The following is an 18200-nucleotide window of genomic DNA, read 5'->3' on the forward strand; positions in this document are numbered from 1 at the left end:
AGCGAGGCTGGGGTTAAGGCAGGCCCAAGAACTAGCACATCAAATGCCTTTTTCCAGAAGGGGACCTTAAAGGTGTTATTAAACACCTACAGGGGTTCAGGAGGTCAGATTGTAATAATAATAATAATAATAATAATAATTGCTTACACTTATATAGTGCTTTTTCTGGACACTCCACTCAAAGCGCTTTACAGGTAATGGGGATCCCCTCCACCACCACCAGTGTGCAGCCCCACCTGGATGATGTGACGGCAGCCACAGTGAGACAGTACGCTCCCCACACACCAGCTCTCAGTGGGGAGGAGAGCAGAGTAATGAAGCCAATTCATAGATGGGGATTATTAGGAGGCCATGATTGATAACAGCCGATGGGGAAATTTGGCCAGGATGCCGGGGTTACACCCCTACTCTTTTCGAGAAACACCCTGGGATTTTTAATGACCACAGAGAGTCAGGACCTCGGTTTTACGTCTCATCCGAAGGACGGCGCCTGTTTAGTCTGCTTTCTTGTGTATACAAACCCCCTCACCCACAGCTCTGCACACATTGCTTTTAGCACTGCTGCCTCCACCCCATCTTTACCCTTGGAGCAGCTCCCTGGCTCATTCCTTAACACGGAGGAGGTTCATCTCATCAGTTGTATTGCTATTCATTTCTGCGATAATACCTGGAAAAGACACTTTTGCGTTTTCGGGGAACCACCAGCTCTTCAGTTCGCTGCAGTTGGAGCCGGTTCAATCCAGCACTGCAGTTAACTAGCTGTTCTCCAGTTAGTCCTCCGGTGTTGCTTGAGTGCTAAAATCATTTACCTACGCAATCCAAAACTGATAGCTATTTAAGACTCGGCTAGCTGCTGAAGATTCACAGTTCTTAGCCAGAAGCCCAGGTTCCAACTGGTGGAGTGGCAGATCATTCACTGATGTCACTAAAAGCATGCTAATGCCTAAAAATGATCCCTGCCCAGTTAATGCCCACATTACACAGGCAGCACTCTGCACTGCACCACTGCCTGGGGAATCCAGGCCTCAGATAGCGACATAACCCTGGCTTGAATCAGAGACGTCTTGTGCTCCGAGTGAGATCTTGGACTCGCTGAGCCATAGGGGACAGAACTTCACATGACCCAGCTTCGATTTACAGTGCCTTAGCCATGCGCTACACACTAGGTCTCTTCTGCTCACGGTGCGGATTCACTTTCACATTAAACAGCGCACTCGTCACGATGTGGACACATGCCTGGAACCGGCTGGTTGACCCTCGTCCCAACCTCCCCTCCCGCTCGGACACTGTCTAGTAAACATCATTGTCAAACAACACTGTCTTCCTGACTTTACCTGGTCTCTGTCGCCCTTTATACAGTGCCTGTTGGTGATGCTGAGGCAGGCGGTGGAAGTGAGCAGCTGAGCAGGCGGTTGTCCCCGCTCCTGGGGAAGGCTTATTGCCTGGACTATTACAGTGGGGCCTGCTAGTCATGGAGGCAGAGAGGACAGGGGGAGAGAAGAGGGAGGTGCAGCTCCTGAAGAAATCCCAGATGGAAAGAGGGGGAGCAGGGGTCTCAGTCCTTACACGGCGGGGGGGCAAAGGGGAAAGGGTGCATTCTGGGGGGAGCGGATCTCCAGTAATGTCACGCTCCCGAGCTGGGACTAGCAGTGCTATCTGCAGGAGTACAGAGAGCCCAAGTGCTGGGCAAGAAGCAGCCGAGCTGGGGAACCTGCAGGCTGCACGGTTACGGGAGCAGGGCGGAGCCAAGTGAGCCAAGCACACAGGCCCTTGGGTGCTGTGGCAAGGTAGGGACTCGGAGGCGCAGGAGAGCCACGCACACAGGCAGGGAAGTCTGAGGTCAAGCAGGCGAGGGTCATGATCAGGAAACACCATAGACAGTCCCTAGCCAGGCCAAAACCAGGAGCTAATGTCATTAAGGCCAGCGGGGTCTATCTTGGAAAACGCCCTGAACGGGTGTGGGCGGACCCCGTGTCCAGGTAGCTGGTCTCTGCAGCAGGCAGTGAAGCAACTGGCAGCCATGTCCGAGCTAGTTCTCCCTGCTGCTCGGCAAGGAGGAAACTGCAAGACAGAAACCCAGAAAGTGATAGGCCGCCTGTGAAACAGACAAGTAAGATTAGTACAGAAAGAGGAAATGTTTGATATGCTCTCTAGGCGTATCTGAGGAGTATGGCCTTAAGGAGTCCACTATGCTTACAACTTAAAGCTCAGTGAATGGTTCTCTTCTGCATTTTCAGCATCATTAAGGGCTCGCAGTATTTCCTAGATTAGACATATACAGGACTTTTCGTAAGGTCTTCTACAGCTGTACAAGACATTCACTGAATTAAAGGTACAGTTACCTATAAATCATGTCTGTGCCTGGTTAGAAATATTAATGTTCTGCAACAAATTAATTAGACCAACTGTGTAACATGGAGGGAACAAAGTCACCAGGCCCTTTACGTCATGAGCTTGAGACCATGGACTAAAGATTATACCTCGAATGAGAGCAAATGTTCTGTTCCTGTTACTTTCTGATGTTAAACAGTTATGTACATCACAACTCTGAGGTCTCAGAGGTGACAAAACAGTTTTCAAATCACATTAATAGAACCATATTAATCCTCAAAGTGAACTGGTCCCAAAAGCGCTGGCGTGAAATACAGGCTACAACTTTTTACCTCCACTCTGTATAAAGTGTTTTACTGAACACATCTCATTTGTGCGAATAGGTTTGACTCAGAATGAAATTGCTGAAGAGGTTTCTGCTGGAGATTTATTTTTAAAAACATTTTTTGTATACCTTGGTGAACAATTAGTCTGGTCTAATGAGCGTAACTGATCATTGCAATGGAAAACATACACTCATATTTCCATATTTCATCTCAGGTCCTTTTAGACATTTCCACAGCTTGTGGGTCCAGTTCACAGCAGTTTCCAATGAATAGAAGATAGGGGTATTAGATCAGGGATTCACACTAGTTTCAGAGCCGAAAGAGGTGTGCCATCACAGACATCAATGCTCAACAACTGTCTAAACATTTAATTTCTGATTTCATAAGATCACTTTATCGGCCATGTACAATTTTTTGCATTAGGAATTCGTCTCTTCACAGACCCCAGCTTGCTCTCCATGAGACACACAGACAGGGAGAGGAGCTTGGGGTCAGAGCGCAGGGTCAGCCATTTATATGGCGCCCCTGGAGCAGTTGGGGTGAAGGGCCTTGCTCAGGACCCCAGCGTAGTAGGATTCCGCGGGATACGAACCCACAACCTTCCAGCCACAAGTGCAGATCCTGAGCCACAGAGCCACGCCTCCTCCTTCCCTGCGACTCAAAAATATCCAAAGCTCAGAACAGAAATTACTGAAGCCTCTCCAGTTCTACTTTTCAGCTATATTAGATGCTGGCTGCCAAACCCAAAGCATCTACACATTTCACAAGAAGAGTCTATAATAAAAATGACAAATAGCCAGCACCCTCAGGGAAATATTGTCAGGCGCTTGAAGAGAACACAAAAGAAGAGTGTAGCATACTGAAATCTGTTAGAGCCCCTCTAGGCCCGAGCTCACAAGTCCTATTACACTGTTAGGAGCTAACAGAAGAGAGCCCTCTCCACTATCTGCTTTCAGAACAGAAGTAACGTTCACATCACCAGACTCCTATGCAGTTCAGTGGCAATTTCAGAACCGGGATGACACACTCCTCTTTGGCAAGAGCTCCCAAGCTTTTGTTTTCCTTTTTCCGTGATGAAACATTTTGGGTGGAAAAACACTTTTTCTCAGAACTGCATCTCACTCAGTCAACAAATATGATGAGAGACCATTTACTACCATTATTTTCTGTTCATGACATTCCTAACAATCTTGAATTAAACCTGTACATGAATCTGATTTGCATTAGAGTTGCTAAAATGATCTACAGCATGAGACCACCCTGATTTCATATTTACAAGAGAGAAACTGTTCAATGCTCTAAAGTCACAGTTATCACAAATCAATGGATTTCATAACAGCCTTGTGTATTAATGTTTGTGTCTCATCTTTGTTGTTACATACATCACAGACCTCTGGTCCCAGACTGTAGAGCTCAGAACCCCATGAAATCTGGTGAAGTGCGATGTTTGAAAATTAGAAGCAGGCAGATGGATTTCAAGTTGAAATTTTGTCAGAGAAAAAGAAATGTGAAAAATTAAACTGAAAGCGTTTTCCCTAAGCACATAGCAGGTCTGCATTTAGAACAGAACTAATAAGACTGATCGGGAATATTCAGCTTTAGAATCTCTTGAGAAGGTTGTTTCTTTTGGTTCTTTTAAAAAATTAACGTTTGGTTATGAAAAAAAAACAGAACAGCACTGTACTTCAAAACAAATACTCCTGACGTACAGATGGTGCTAAGCTATACAGCTTTCTAAAAAAAAAATAAGTTATGCCAACTAGTTACCATCATACACAAAAATCTGCACAAACTTTGCAGAAACTTTATTTTTTCCAAAATCGCAGAACTGATTACAACCATTTGGGTAAATAAGCATAAAATCGTTTTCTTTAAATGAAATTTTGTTACAAATCTCTGCTACTTGCACAAAGTGCACAATTAACGCCCTTTAACACTCCATTTGACTAATTTTAAGAGGTGTTGGACGATAACTGGGTTAATGAAGGATCAGAAGTCAAAGAACATATTTTGGTTAAAATTCTGAAAAAAAAATTAAGTTATTTTAAGTTAACTGTGTTTTATTTTGGGCAACACATTTAAGTTTTTTTGTTGACATGAGGCATACAAGTTCTCCTCTTTCGGGGCTGTGGGGACCCACAGCTGTGAAGCCGGCTCTGTTCCAGCTCAGTTCTCCTCTCCAGGGTCTCCTGCGCCCCGGTGTGTCTGAAGCTCTGCGCTGCTGCCAGACTCCAGACACTGCCGAGATTAGCTGTCACTGCAGCTGTCACCCAAACCATCACAGTCCCTTTCTCCAGCTTGTTCCACATCTCCATCGCTCTGTGTTTGCAGAAACAGGCCTGGTCGGTCCGATAAGAGGCCCTCGCTCTGTGTTGGGAGTTGGGTCTCTACTTTTGAATTCAACCACTGTCCTGCTCTGGAACTCCCCGTCAGGTCAGTTTCACCTTGGACGAAGCCTTTCCTACTCACTTCCACTTTACCAATTTTCCTGCCATTGTTCAGTAATTCTACATGAGGTTCTCTGCCTCCTCTCACTGGCACAGGTGTATGAGTCTTCAACAAAGGCTCAAAGTCCATCTTCCAGTGAATATTCGGCCTGCCTGTTACTTCCCCTGAATCCCTGCCAGGCCAAAGTGATGATCCTGCTGCTCCTCTTCGCACGTCCCCGCAGAGAGGAGGGGACCCCGCCGTCTCGTCTTCCCCGGGCGGTGCCCCGTCTGCTGGCTCCACGCGGGGTGCAGGCTGCTCTTGAGGTGCGACGCGGCCCCTGCTGTTTTCCAGGTGCTCCCCTGCAGTCCCTGAAAGCGATCTGGCACCGCACCCGCGGAGAGCAGGCGGAGACGAGAGCGCCGTCGGGATGCTGGGCGAAACGGGGCTGGCGAGCCCCTCAAAGTCCACAGCCGCGCCGCAGCGAGAGCCCCGGGCCGCCGCCCCGGCTCCCCCCCGGGGGTCCGCCGGGGCCTCCTGTCCCCGCTCCCGGTCTGCCCCCCACTCGGCCCGGAGGCCTGGAGCCTCGCCTCCCGCCCCCTCCCTCCCGGCCCCGCCGCCCTCGGGGCTTCGGGCTGCAGGGGGCTGGTCCTCGTTCAGAGGGGACGCCCTGGGCTTCACGGGCTGGTGGCACATGGGGCAGGTCTCCTGGACATACAGCCACTTGCGCAGGCAGCTGGCGTGGAAGAAATGGCCACAGTACGTCACTACCGCCGAACTCATCTCCTAAAGGGCAGAGACAGAGGTGAGAACGTTTATGGCGTTAACAGCGTTTACAAGCCCACACAGCTAAAACCGAAGGGGGCAGATAACCACGTTGTTACTCCCATGACAATGCCAGGCAGATGTTCGAAGACTGTGGAAAATGGGTATCGTTAAACATAAGGGAACCTGTTAAAACACACACTTGTTTCTGGACAAGATTAGTACACCTTTTATAAATAACACTCAAAGCAAATGACAGCACATTTTCTTGCAACCTGAGCTGCCTGACTTCTCTGTGCATTTTAAATAACTGAACTCCTTTTCCGATCTGGGAAGGCGTTAATTAAGTACAAGTTTGTTTAAAATACTGGTTGATACAGGGAAGGCTGTAATGCATCAAATGTTCATTCACTGCTAGATTCAAAACAGTACAGAACAATAAAGAAAAATGAGCAATTTTCAATAGAATCACACACCTTCGATGTTTGTGCAAAACTATTTCAAATCTCAAAGAGATAAAACATCATTTCAGAAAGGACAGGAAATGTGCCCAATCACTTACAGTGCATCATGAAACATCATTTGCATCAAACTGAGCATCATTTTAACTTTTTAATTTAATCCTAAAATACACAAAAGAAACAAAATCTCATCACTGAATTAAATTCCTTAACATTGAAGGCAAAAGTGAAATCCAGTTCACATTATAAATCATCATTTTATTAACCGTGCAAAAAGAAATTATAGCTGGAAAGCAAGTCAGCATTTTTAAATTTGTCATATTTTTCTTGTCAGTATTAAACACCAACACTTGCTGGAGTTCAGGCAAAGACCAGTCTGAATCAGGTTATCTTACTATAATGTGACTGACCTTAGTGCAGAGTGAATATCAGATTTCACTGTGACAGGAATACTCCAGGCAGAGTTTTTCAACCCTGGCAATAATCGTATATCACTGATGTCTAAAAAAACCTGTTCATTTCAAACAGTGCTACTCCTTGGAGGCTGAAGACTATACTCTAAATTACACCATTTATGTAATTACCCATTTAACTGATCACAATGAAATTGGTCAAAGTCCTTAGAAACTAGTGACCCTGGTAGTGACCCACAGAGCCTTCCACAACAGAACTGCACACCCCTACTGACCCTACTGACCTGGAAGCAGATGGCACAGACGTCATTGTGCAGCTTCAGCTGGTCCTCTGTGGCGCGGGGCAGGGAGTTGATCTTCTTGGCAGCTTCCTGTCTGAGCAGGAAGCTCCTCCAGCCGGACTGGGCGCGCAGCCAGACGTTGAAGTAGGAGTGGATGATGATGACCGAGGCGCCCATCCAGCTCCACTCCCCGAAGAGCGACTCCCAGGTGCCGTACCCCACCACACAAAGCGCCACCAGGAACTCCAGCACGCGGCTCACGGCGTTGACGTAGTAGATGATCTCGTCCAGACTCTCGATGGGGTCCCGCCGCGCCAGCTCCACCATGAACAAGGAGTAGATCAGCAGGGTCCCCGTCACCTGCGCCACGACAACGCACACCAGCGGCCGTTAGAGCCGCTGCTCGCTCCTGGGCGTCTTTAGAGCACTTCAACCCCAGGAAAACAAAATTCAGCATGAAGCCTAAGCTTCTTGAAAATGCCAAAAGAAATACATACTGCACATATATAAAGAGAAAAGGTGAAATTGAATTCCCAAAAGTCAACACAAGGCATAAGAAGAAAATATGTTGAGTAAAAGAGCTAATTCTTCACTGTCAAGCTTTTTTTTTTTTTTTTATTTCGGCGTTCACTTTTTTAGGGAAATTCTTATGCGATTTTAATTTTGTTCATTGAAACCTCAGAGGTTTTCAATTCTCCTAGAAATCACTTTCTTTAGGAATTTTAAGACACAAAACTGATTTTTTTTGTTTTTCTGAATTTAAAGCATTCCCAACAGCAGCTGGTGCATATAATTCTGCTGGTTTCTTACGTACCTGCAGTGAAGTCAGCATGCAGCTGGAGACCAGGATCAGGAGCCAGAAATCCATTTGGAAGAACTGCGATATCTTCCAGGCCATGAAGACAGGAAACACGAGCAGGAACAGGCACATACCGAGCCCCCTGAAGTGCTTCCACAGGCTCCTGTCAAAAGATAAGTACAGGACCCCGTTAAGACAGTCTAAATTCCAGGTCCCTGGTACTGGAAAATAAACAATCCCCACTTTGTAACCACACTGTGCACAGAAGTATAGTTCTGACCTGTTTCGGGAGGCACCCAGTGCCAGGATGATGGGGTCGGTGATCTCGATCATGGACTGCAGTGTGGAAGTGACCACGATGAAGAGGATGATGCTGAGCAGGAAGGTGCGCTGCAGCACCTGCATGTCCAGGAGCCCCGTCTGCAGAGCCAGCAGGAGCAACGTCACGCCCTCCGTCACCCCCCTGCGCCCACAAACACAGACACAACAGCACGGTCAAGTCACACGCAAGCTGTGTGCAGAACGCATTTTACATGTATGGTTGAGCCACAAACATAATTCTAAACTCTTCTTTGTCCACATGCCCAAGAAATACAAATGTATTTTAAATGCTTGTTGCATGCAGGTAAGAGAATGATTAGGCAGACAAATTTGTCAAACACTTTTATACAGTTTCTGCAGTTTTTCCTTAGTGAAAGGTAATACTTGAACCAAAAGAACAAGTAAAGGTTTATTCCATGCTGAATAGAAAAGAAACAACGTTTCGGCTGTGGAGCCTTCTTCAGGTGTGAGCATGGAATAAACATTTACTTGTTCCTTTGCAGCCTGCACATGCTGACACTGTACCTACTTGAAACACTTGAACCAAGCAGACCACTGCACAGTCTGTAACCAAATCAAAGCCTGCTTTTATACATACTGTAACTATTACTCCATAAAGAGGTAAAAGGTATCTCTTTTTGCTAGGTTAGGTGGATTAAATACTAAAACCCCTCAATTTATTCTTTTAGTTTTCAGGTGTCATTTAATTAGATTTTAGTGGCATCATTAATAAAGACACTCAGCTGTCAGTACAGTCAGGGAATGCATGTAAGCTTTCACCACGCTGAAACACTGAGTTTCTACTTATGAAAAATACTTAAGTGTTTCTGTTGACATTGCTTTAATGTTCTAGACAAAGTGGGGAATCAATAAAAAAGACAAAATGTTAGGACACAAATAAAGTGTAGAATTTAAATCAAGGGATGTTGAGTCAAAATTGTAAGACCACATTTACATGTACGGTGTTGTTCACCATGCCACAAGAAAGATATTGCTGCTCTGAATCAGAACAGACAAAGGCAACTAGGGGGCTTAAAGCAAGGTCCTACACAGACAGTCAAAAGGAACTGAACCTTTATTGCCTGGAACGGAGAAGACTATGAGCAGACACGATCCAGACATCCAAAATCATAAAAGGTGTTTACAATGCCACCACAATTTGCTTCTTCAGAGTGAACAGTGAAACACAAACCAGAGCTCACACGTGGGAGCTATACGGGAGTGCATTTAAATCTGAGAACTGAAGACACTTTTTTACAGAAAGGGTTGAGGCGGTGCGTTTCGAGAAGCAGCGGGATGAAATCCTTGGATCAATTAGCTACCAGACGGGTCAGGTGAAGACCGAGGAGCAGAAGCCAAGGACAGAAACAATGCAGTGCGTAAGGATGCACAGCCACACGTTGGCTCACCCAGCTGTGGGGGCGCACAGGCCTTACCTGTGCATAACGTTCTCATTCTGGACTGCAGCGTAGCCCCCCAGGTAGAACTTGCAGAGGTTGAGAAGCCCCAGTGCCAGGTAGGACACCACGAAGGTCAGACCCAGCAGGGAGTACGGGCTGGAGCAGCACTCGGACACACTGCAAGGCCGCACAGAGGTGAAATTCCCAGAATTTGAATTGAATTTGACTGCTGTTTTCTCTTCTAGGAGTCGGTGCTCAAAGACATTGATTATAGGGCGTTATAAGGTGACTATACCCTGTCCCACTATATGCCGGCTGTTGCCGCCCCTATATGCCGGAAGCCAGAACAGGCAAACACCCATCCATAAGGTGGCAATGAAACCTTCCATTTCTACATTAAGGAAAGCAGATCAGTCCTACCGGCTATCCTTTTAGAGGGTAAAAGTATTCTCAGAGACTTTCCTAATGGTAACATTTGTATTCATAACTAAAAGGTCTTTGATGTTAAAAACAATCTCCATTTTGTTCATAACAAACTGCACAGCTTTTCACAAAATAATGATCAATTTAATACTACATAAAGTAGTTGTAATCATAACAATTGCTGTCCTCTGTCCCTGTGCACCTGGGATTAAATGAGGCCCCAAGCTCTATAAAGTACACTCAGAAAACTGAACTATATATTGGAAGAACATATACCTGGTCAGGAAGACAAACAGCACCCCCTGCAGGGCTATGCCGTTATTGCTGGCTGTAATGTAAGAGTAGATCTGCACCAGGAACAGGACGAACCAGAAGACACTGAAGAGAACTGGGACAGCAAACTGATTCCACAAGGAAATGACCACTGCGAGCAGTCTGTATGGCTCTAACTGCAAACAGGCAGATAAGGGGAGGAGAGGGTAGGAAAACTGGTTATAGACAGATTTTTTTAAAAAATTATTTTTCTTATTTTACATGCTTTGCTCCTTAGGTATGAAGTTCTTTGATGTTAACTTTATGTGAAGAAACATTTATGCGCTGTGCTAGACTTATCTTTATAAAAAAATAACATGATTTATTCCTTTTGTAGAGGTCAGTAAATACTGCAGGCAATGGTCTCCCTTTAGTATTTTAAAAAAAGAACAGCAGTGTTATTATTTTATTATGTAGTCACACTGTTGTATTTCCAATCCATGCCGAACTTCCCTAGAGAAAACCTTAAAGTGCACATCTCTGTAGGCCACACTGCCCAAGAGAATCCACTTTACTATAGGGGTTGGGCAACAGGGAAGGGTGAACGGAGTCTAACTGATCTCCTCTTGTCCTCTTCTCCAGGAGCAAAGATCCCCAATCGCACCTCCCTGTGTGAACTAGACTAACTCCTTGGCGCAGGGCCGGAATGAATTTAAGCACAGTAAGTAGTATACAACAGGGTTTAACCAGATCAATATTAATAAACCTCAAAAACCATAAAAAAAAACAATTTTCTACAGGATTCATAAACCCTCCATTGGCATCCACACCTGCATATTTCACAAGATCAAAATACCCAATCCAGGTGTTTGCGTTTGCTCTGTTTTGAGCTTTGATTTGTCAAAGCTGCATTCACAAAGACAAACCACATTTAAATATGGAAAGGTTATATATAGAAGGTGTACACAGCCTTTCAAAGGTAAGACACTTTGTTGCTCATAGCCTGAAATGGAGACACATTAAATCAGAATTTACATTTCCTTCATCTGCACACTGTAACATACAACCTCCAAGTGAAAAACAAATGCTTGAACATCCTGAAAAGTAATTATAAGTGAAAGCCTAAAAAAGTGGTTGGATAGCTGTATACACCCCATAGTAAGAGCAATTGTGTAACCAACTGCCTTCCAAATCACACAATAAGCTACTAAGACATCACCTACTGTATGTTCAACTACAGTGATTCTAATGATTCAGAATAAAATCGGCTGTTCCTGTCTCCTGTGTTGGGCAGTGCACCTCAAGGTAAAGAGTCACTGTGGGCCTTCCTGTTAAAGACTGGTCAGTGAGTCCATGTCACAACAACACCCCAAGCCCTCCACAAGATCCACAGATCTCACAGCGGCAGGCCTTGGTGTAAAACAATCTCACACGTATTTGCATCAAGTCTAAGTTGTTTACAAAATGAAGCAATGAACATAAAATTTAGACTCACAATTCTATTAATTAACCATTGTGTTTTCTGTATGTGAATAAAATAAACCATCTATACAAATAGCATGTAATCTCAATTTCAAAGTGAAAAAAGATTTACTGATTCAACCAGTGCAAACGATACACAGTGCCTCAACAGCAAAAAGAACAAAATAGGTTGATGCAGAGAGAAAATAGCAAATAACACATTTCAAGCACAAAGCTCTTCCTCAGGGAACATCACGGGTACTACACCTTTGATGAACCCTATATACTCAAATGAGTTACTGTAGTCAAATGGCACTCAGAATAATACTATTTAGTTATAATAAAAAGACGGCTAGATAGTTTGCAAGCTAATACAGTAATCTAGCTGTTCGATAGCTAGATGGAGGGTGGTGGTTTCCAGCTGGTCTCAGATCTTCCTGCTGGAATGGTGGAGGCAGCGGTCAGTCATGGGGGTTTTTCCCTGCAGCAGGGACTGGGGCAAGGGTCAGCACTGAAGGGAATCTGGATGGAGCATATTACAGACAAAGTGTTGAGGAAACTGTGCTGCCTTCTTCAAGGAAGCTGAATTCGGGAAGGACGTTTATCTTTCAATGATAATGACCCGTACCACACAGTGAAAGCAGCAGGGGAGCTGCTGAAGAACAAGAAGGGTAACGTGCTCAGAGCCCCGACCTCAATCCAATGCCAGTCTGTGGGAGGACTTGAAGGCTGCAGTCCATCTACAGTCCCCTTGCAATCTGACTGAGCTTGAACAGTTCTGTCAGGAGGGTGTGCTACATTGGTACAGACCTATCCAAACAGAATTACATCTGTATTTCAAGGAAAAAAGTGCTTCCACCAAATACTCAGTGTACAGTTATCAAACCCATTTTTAATTTGTAATTTCTTATCAACATGTTGAAACATTTGTTTTTCACTTGTGGGCTGTGCGTTACAATGTGTAAATAAACGTAAAAGGTAAAATAATTCTGATTTAAAGCGTCTTGACTTCAGACTGTTATTGCACAATGTGTTACTCTGGACAGGGTGTGTAGATTTCCTACAGGCACTGCACACACGGAACTGCCCTGTTTGTGCCCTTGCCAGCTGGTGTAAACTAAGAGATTTCGAAGTACACAGTGGCAACGCACGGTAGCAGAGCGTCTTTACCTCGAGCTGCAGGATCTCCCGGCAGGCGGACCGAGCCAGCTGGTAAGGCACAAAGAGGTTGGAGAGCAGGATGATTATCACCTCCACGCCAGTGAGCACCATGGCGAAGGAACTGACCGTGATCAGCGTGGCATTGTGTGCAGAGCACAGGCGAGCTGCCAAGGGCAGCAGGTGGGCAGAGAACAGCCACACCTGCCTGGTCTTCATCAGGAAGGCACAGAGCGTGCCGAGAATGATCTGACCTGCAGACACAGAGATGTCCATATGCACAAGCGGACTGTAACAGCTACCAAACTTCACTGGCTTTCAGTCGGCAGGTACTGACCGGTGCCCACCAAAAACTACATCGGCCTGCAACTCACAACTCACCACCCACTGAAGCTCAGCAGGTGTGAGCCTGGTCAGTACCTGGATGGGAGACCACCTGGGAAAGCTAAGGCTGCAGCTGGGGGCGCTCAATATGTGGTCTGTGTGGGTTCTAGTGCCCCAGTATAGCGACAGGGACACAATACTGTAAAAAGGCACCGTACTTCCGCTGAGACATAAAGCCAAGGTCCTGTCTGTAGTTAATAAAATCCCAGGGCATTTCACAAAGAAAGTAGGGGTGTTACCCCGATATCCTGGCCAAATTTCCCCCTGGCCTTTACCAATCATGGCCTCCTAATAATCCCCATCTCTGAACTGACTTCATCACTCTGCTCTCCTCCCCACTGAGAGCTGTGTGGGGAGTGTACTGGTGCATCATCTAGATGGGGCTGCACACTGGTGGTGGTGGAGGAGAGTCCCCGTTACCTGTAAAGCACTTTGAGTACTTTACTAGTGTCAGAAAAATTATTATTATTATAATAGACCACAGTTTACCTCCAACAATGTTAGATAATAAGTGTCTTCTCGAAACTGTAGGGGCCATCTATAATTCTCAGTGCACAGCAAGAGAGAGGAAGGAGACAAGACGCAATACAAGACAAGAGAGAGGGAAAAAATGAAAAGCTGATGTATTTTCCTGGTTACCAGGTAAGAGAGACAATGAGAAGTTAAAAGTGTTTCTTCGTCAGGCACAGGCTGACCTTTACTTTCTGACACCTACTTACTTGTCAGCGCCGTGACGAAACGATGGAAAGCGAACGCGTCCAGGTAGACAGCTCCTTCATACCCATGCTGGATCTCTCCACGCACGTAGTCCCTGCCAGGCAGACAAGACAGAACGTACGCTTACAAACTCGGGCGACTTTCCGGTGAAGCTCACTGAACAAGATGGAAACACACCCAACATATTCTCCCAGCCAGTTTCACCTCAGCGGGTGACAGTGCGCAGGAGATACCCTCCAGGGGTTTCACATTACTCAGAGGAACTAATGACAGGCCAGGCTGTTATTTAATGCTTTTTCCTCATTTTAAGTTGGAAACACCACAGTGAATGGAAACTTGAATACTTACAATATAGTCACCCTCCCTTATGCACACATAATGCTTAATGCTGGAAACATTTCCTTTTCTTTCCTTTTTAAATTGCATACTGTGGGAGAATGCCAATACAGGATCGCTCATCTCAACACATGAACCAATTATGTACCCATTTATCAGTGCTATTAATTTCAATATCTGCCTCGCAATGGATACAGTAACAACTAAATGCTTGTTAAAACACATTAAAATGTTACTCAACATACAACAAATTTGTGATGTTTAGGTGGTGAAAATATCTTCTATCACTATAGGAGTCATCAGTTCTCACAGTAACTCATCCTATAGATGTGCTAGCTCTTATCAGTTTATATCAATTTGTGAGGAAACATATAGATGAGTAGTCATATATATCAAGTAATATAACATTGGAGTGCAGATTTGTTCAGCATAACCCTACTCTGACTGAGACAAAGGAAGCTGCATACGTGACACTGAAAAACAATGTAGTTTTTTTTTAATGCAATGATTTTTTTTATCTCGGTACATTCATCTTCTAAGCTCTTTTTCCAAGTCAGGGTCAAGGGGAGCTTAACCCACCAAGCATCGAGCACAAGCCAGGACACGTCCCAGAGACGGGACAGCAGTCCATCACAGGGCAGACAGACAAACAAAGACACACAGACTCACACCAGGTAGCCAATTCATCCATCAGTATGTTTTTGGACTGCGGGAGGAAACAGCAGCACCACGAGGAAACTCAGGAGAACACACATACTCCACACAAACAGAGGCACAGGTAAAACATTTAACCCGGGGCCCCAGTGCTGCGAGGAAGCAATGCTAAACACTTTGTCATTGCGTTGGCCTGCCTTGCTAGAAACATCAGAAAACCCAGCCTGCAGCCACACAGACATTGACAACAACGCTGTCCAACTAAAGCTAGCTGGTACAGCATTTCAAGGTTTACCTGGAAATTTGATGTCCAACGTAGAGAAGCAAGGCAGTGAGGATATAGAGGTACAGCTTGACGATGTGTCTCAGAGGCAAGACAAGCACAACCACACTGACCAAGTGACCTTGGAAAGAACAGATCAAGGACATGACTTCCAGAGGGCTGCCATACCCAACACACCACAGATGTGATAATCCAAAGCAACTGGCACGGAACCTACACATGAAACTGTAGCAATAGTCGTGTCTTAAGTGAGCGATCAAATTAGTTGGCAGCTAATTGATCCAAGAACCTCATCCAGCAGGTCCTGAAAGAAGCCAGGGTACCGGTTTCAACAACATGGCTTGGCGGCCTGGTTGCCCTGGAAAACTGTCCCTCACAAGGGATCACGGTTTTCCACAGCTTGTTGTTCTAACTGGATCCCCTTCTGTTGATTCGTCCTACTAAGCAATTATGTTTGCAATTATTCAGCTGCTGTTTTTCTTCAGACGGTCTCATCTTGCTCTTTTCCCTTTCATTACCGACAGGACAGCTATGGGCTATTAAGCCTCTGCCGGCCAGTAATCTATTATTCTGTTCCCACTCCCCTTTCACTCCCCTTTCCCTCCGTCCCAGAGCGCTCGAGCCCCAGCCAGTCGGGTCCCTTCAGGTTCCCCCCAGCCCCCCTCTCTGGTCTCTTCCACTTGGGTTCTGACCAATCACCCGCCGAGCTGTAACAGCTGACACTTAGAACTAGGGCAATTAACTGGACCAATATAGGGACTGCAGCTTGCTTATGGGTACAACAGAAAAGTCTTACCTGGGATTTGAACCTGCAACTTTTTACTTGGGAGTGCAGAACAATAACCACTTCTCCACAATACTGCCTCACTTTAGCTTACTGGACTTTTTTTTCTATCGAAACAGTAACAGTAGTTAAAACAAGTGTTACTGATCTCCCCTAGCGAGTCCTTTACTTTTTTTTAACAAAAAAAAAGAAGAGTACTTCACATCCAGTAACAACAGCAATCATCATTGCTATGATTCTGTTATCCCCTGATCTTGCATTTGCAGGTTAAAATTGCTGATTTTGTCCATGATATAATCACATAGGTAAGAGCACCCTTCACTTCAAGTGTTCCTGTATACTGCATCAAGGATAACACATACTGTTATTATGAATCTGACAGTATACTGTATCTTTCTGGTTTAGCCTGATTGTGTGGTAATAAGTGGTAGCCCATGCTTCCAAATGAATTAACTATAGATAGGATTATGGAAACACCTTAACTGCAGAAATATTTCATGACATGCAGCATCTTAGTAAAAATCTTGTTCACCACCTGCTAGGATGAATGAGAAATAGACAAGATTACATAAACGTCTTATTATCATTAGTGATAAACTGTTGCAAAAAGCAGTATTATGAAATTAATCTGTCATTTGAATGTCCTTTACAATAAATGTCAGTATATATGCACATCAATGGCCTTAGTGATTGTAATGTAGGAGAAATACTTGGGTGAGGTGATGATATCCTGTGTATAGAGACATGGTGGGGTTGGGGAGGTTGCACTGTTTTTCATCTCGCATATTTCTGAGGGACTATCATGCAAACCAGACTCTAAACCAGCGCCCTTTGCTGGTCCTAGCAGAACTAAATGGTGCTCATGGGGTCCTGACATTAGTGCGAAGGTTTTTGAGAATTATGTCTGCTGGTTGGTGCGTCGGGGCAAGAGAAGGCCAACTGGCAAATAGCCTTTTCTGTGACTCCGTCATTCGTGCCTGTGCCGCTAACCAGAGCCCGTGTAGAACACGCTCCCGGGCCGTGGTGCGCCTGCTAACGTCAGCCCTCTTGCAAGCCGCTGTACTTACCCAGATAATACACATTCCAGATGACATATTTGTACTTGAACAGCATGTCTTCGTTCCTCGCCTTCAGCTGCTCGGTGAAACTCTCAACGTCACATTTGTACAAGAGGTCTAAGACCATAATGCTGGGAACTCTCAAGGCGACGTTTGCAATTTCCTCCAACCGCGGCATTTTAAAAAAATAAAATTTCCGCGCTATTTAGAATTCCCTTTCCTGTTCCGCATGATTCACCCGTACGGATAGGCAGTTCAGAGTTGCGAGGAGGCCTTCTTTAGGCCGAGTTCAGAAAAAGCCATTCAATTTTTTTTTTCATACTTCTTTCGCCGAGTCCCCTGCATCACGTCATACCTATTTACACCTGTTGCCGAAATAAACCCAGGCGGGAGGGGACAAAACACGGCTTTTGTGGTCAGGTCAAGCGGAGGCTGTGTCGTTTCTAGCGCTTCCCACATCCGAGTCAAGCGTGTTGAAAGCTTTCGCAAGCCGCAGTTTTAGTAAGGCTTGCGAGAGACACGGCCCTGGTAACAACCAGCTTTCTCTCAGGGCTCGGCTCCACTCCTCCTCGGCTCGGCTGAGCTGTCAGCTGCCGCAGGCGGTGTTAAGCACCGTGTTACACACGTCAGGCGCTTGTTATGACAGTAATCATGGCTACGCGTGCAAATCCACGTTTTTTTAAAAGGTGCAGGAGGGACGGGTTCGGTTTCTCCTCGGAAAACCGGCACACATGTTGAATGATCTAGAGCGAGTATCCCTAACAGCTGGTCCTCAGGTCGGAAACACTCACTCTTCCTGAACCCCGGACAGCAATGACGGTGAAATACAACGACGTCGCAAGTTGAAAACGTAATTTCCGGTTTGATTTTGAGCTTTTTTTTTTATTTTTCAATGCTTTACTTATGACCATAAACAGAACACATACAACAATAAGTTAACGTCGAACAAAATAATGTATACATACATCATAAGAATAGTCCTGCTTTCTTGAATAGTTTTTGAAATAAAATCCAATTTTTATTTTAATACAGATTTATATTTGGAAGAAGACTTTGACCATTTTTTATGGATACGATATCTCCCGATTAGCAATAGGATTATTATAAATATAAGCTTATGGTTCATATTCCAGCGTGTAAAAGTAAGGTGTCATATCAATTAAAAG

At 45.2% G+C, this 18200-nt stretch overlaps 1 protein-coding gene across 5 annotated transcripts; it reads right to left on the minus strand.

Moving 5' to 3' along the window:
* Positions 1-4447: 4447 nt before the first annotated feature.
* On the minus strand, positions 4448-17871 carry LOC148679016 (RING finger protein 145). Of its 5 annotated transcripts, none has more exons than XM_088638537.1 (10): positions 17044-17871; positions 15205-15313; positions 13922-14013; positions 12831-13072; positions 10224-10396; positions 9561-9701; positions 8084-8266; positions 7819-7966; positions 7008-7364; positions 4448-5870 (listed from the first exon to the last, which is right to left on the minus strand). In XM_088638537.1, exons 1-10 carry the CDS (start codon positions 17210-17212, stop codon positions 4905-4907), a joined length of 2580 nt encoding a protein of 859 aa, XP_088494663.1. In that variant the 5' UTR covers positions 17213-17871; the 3' UTR covers positions 4448-4904. The 5 variants fall into 5 exon arrangements, with proteins under 5 accessions (XP_088494663.1, XP_088494692.1, XP_088494682.1 ...); XM_088638566.1 differs by lacking the exon at positions 15205-15313 and adding an exon at positions 13692-13740 and having other exon boundaries at positions 17044-17185; XM_088638556.1 differs by lacking the exon at positions 15205-15313 and adding an exon at positions 13692-13748 and having other exon boundaries at positions 17044-17185.
* Between the last annotated feature and the right edge of the window lie 329 nt (positions 17872-18200).

The sequence above is a fragment of the Lepisosteus platostomus genome, chromosome 1, assembly GCF_059453375.1.
Source record: "Lepisosteus platostomus isolate fLepPlt1 chromosome 1, fLepPlt1.hap1, whole genome shotgun sequence".
In the NCBI taxonomy this organism is placed as follows: Eukaryota; Metazoa; Chordata; class Actinopteri; order Semionotiformes; family Lepisosteidae; genus Lepisosteus; species Lepisosteus platostomus.

Bases quoted from the DNA above. Each gene is read 5' to 3' on its own strand.
- LOC148679016 (XM_088638537.1), bottom strand. From the start codon at position 17,212: ATGCCGCGGTTGGAGGAAATTGCAAACGTCGCCTTGAGAGTTCCCAGC. The intron at 13,073-13,921 runs GTAAGTAGGTGT...CTGTGTCTGCAG, and splicing joins TTTCGTCACGGCGCTGACAA to GTCAGATCATTCTCGGCACG. The intron at 7,967-8,083 runs GTCAGAACTATA...ATCTTTTGACAG, and splicing joins CTGGGTGCCTCCCGAAACAG to GAGCCTGTGGAAGCACTTCA.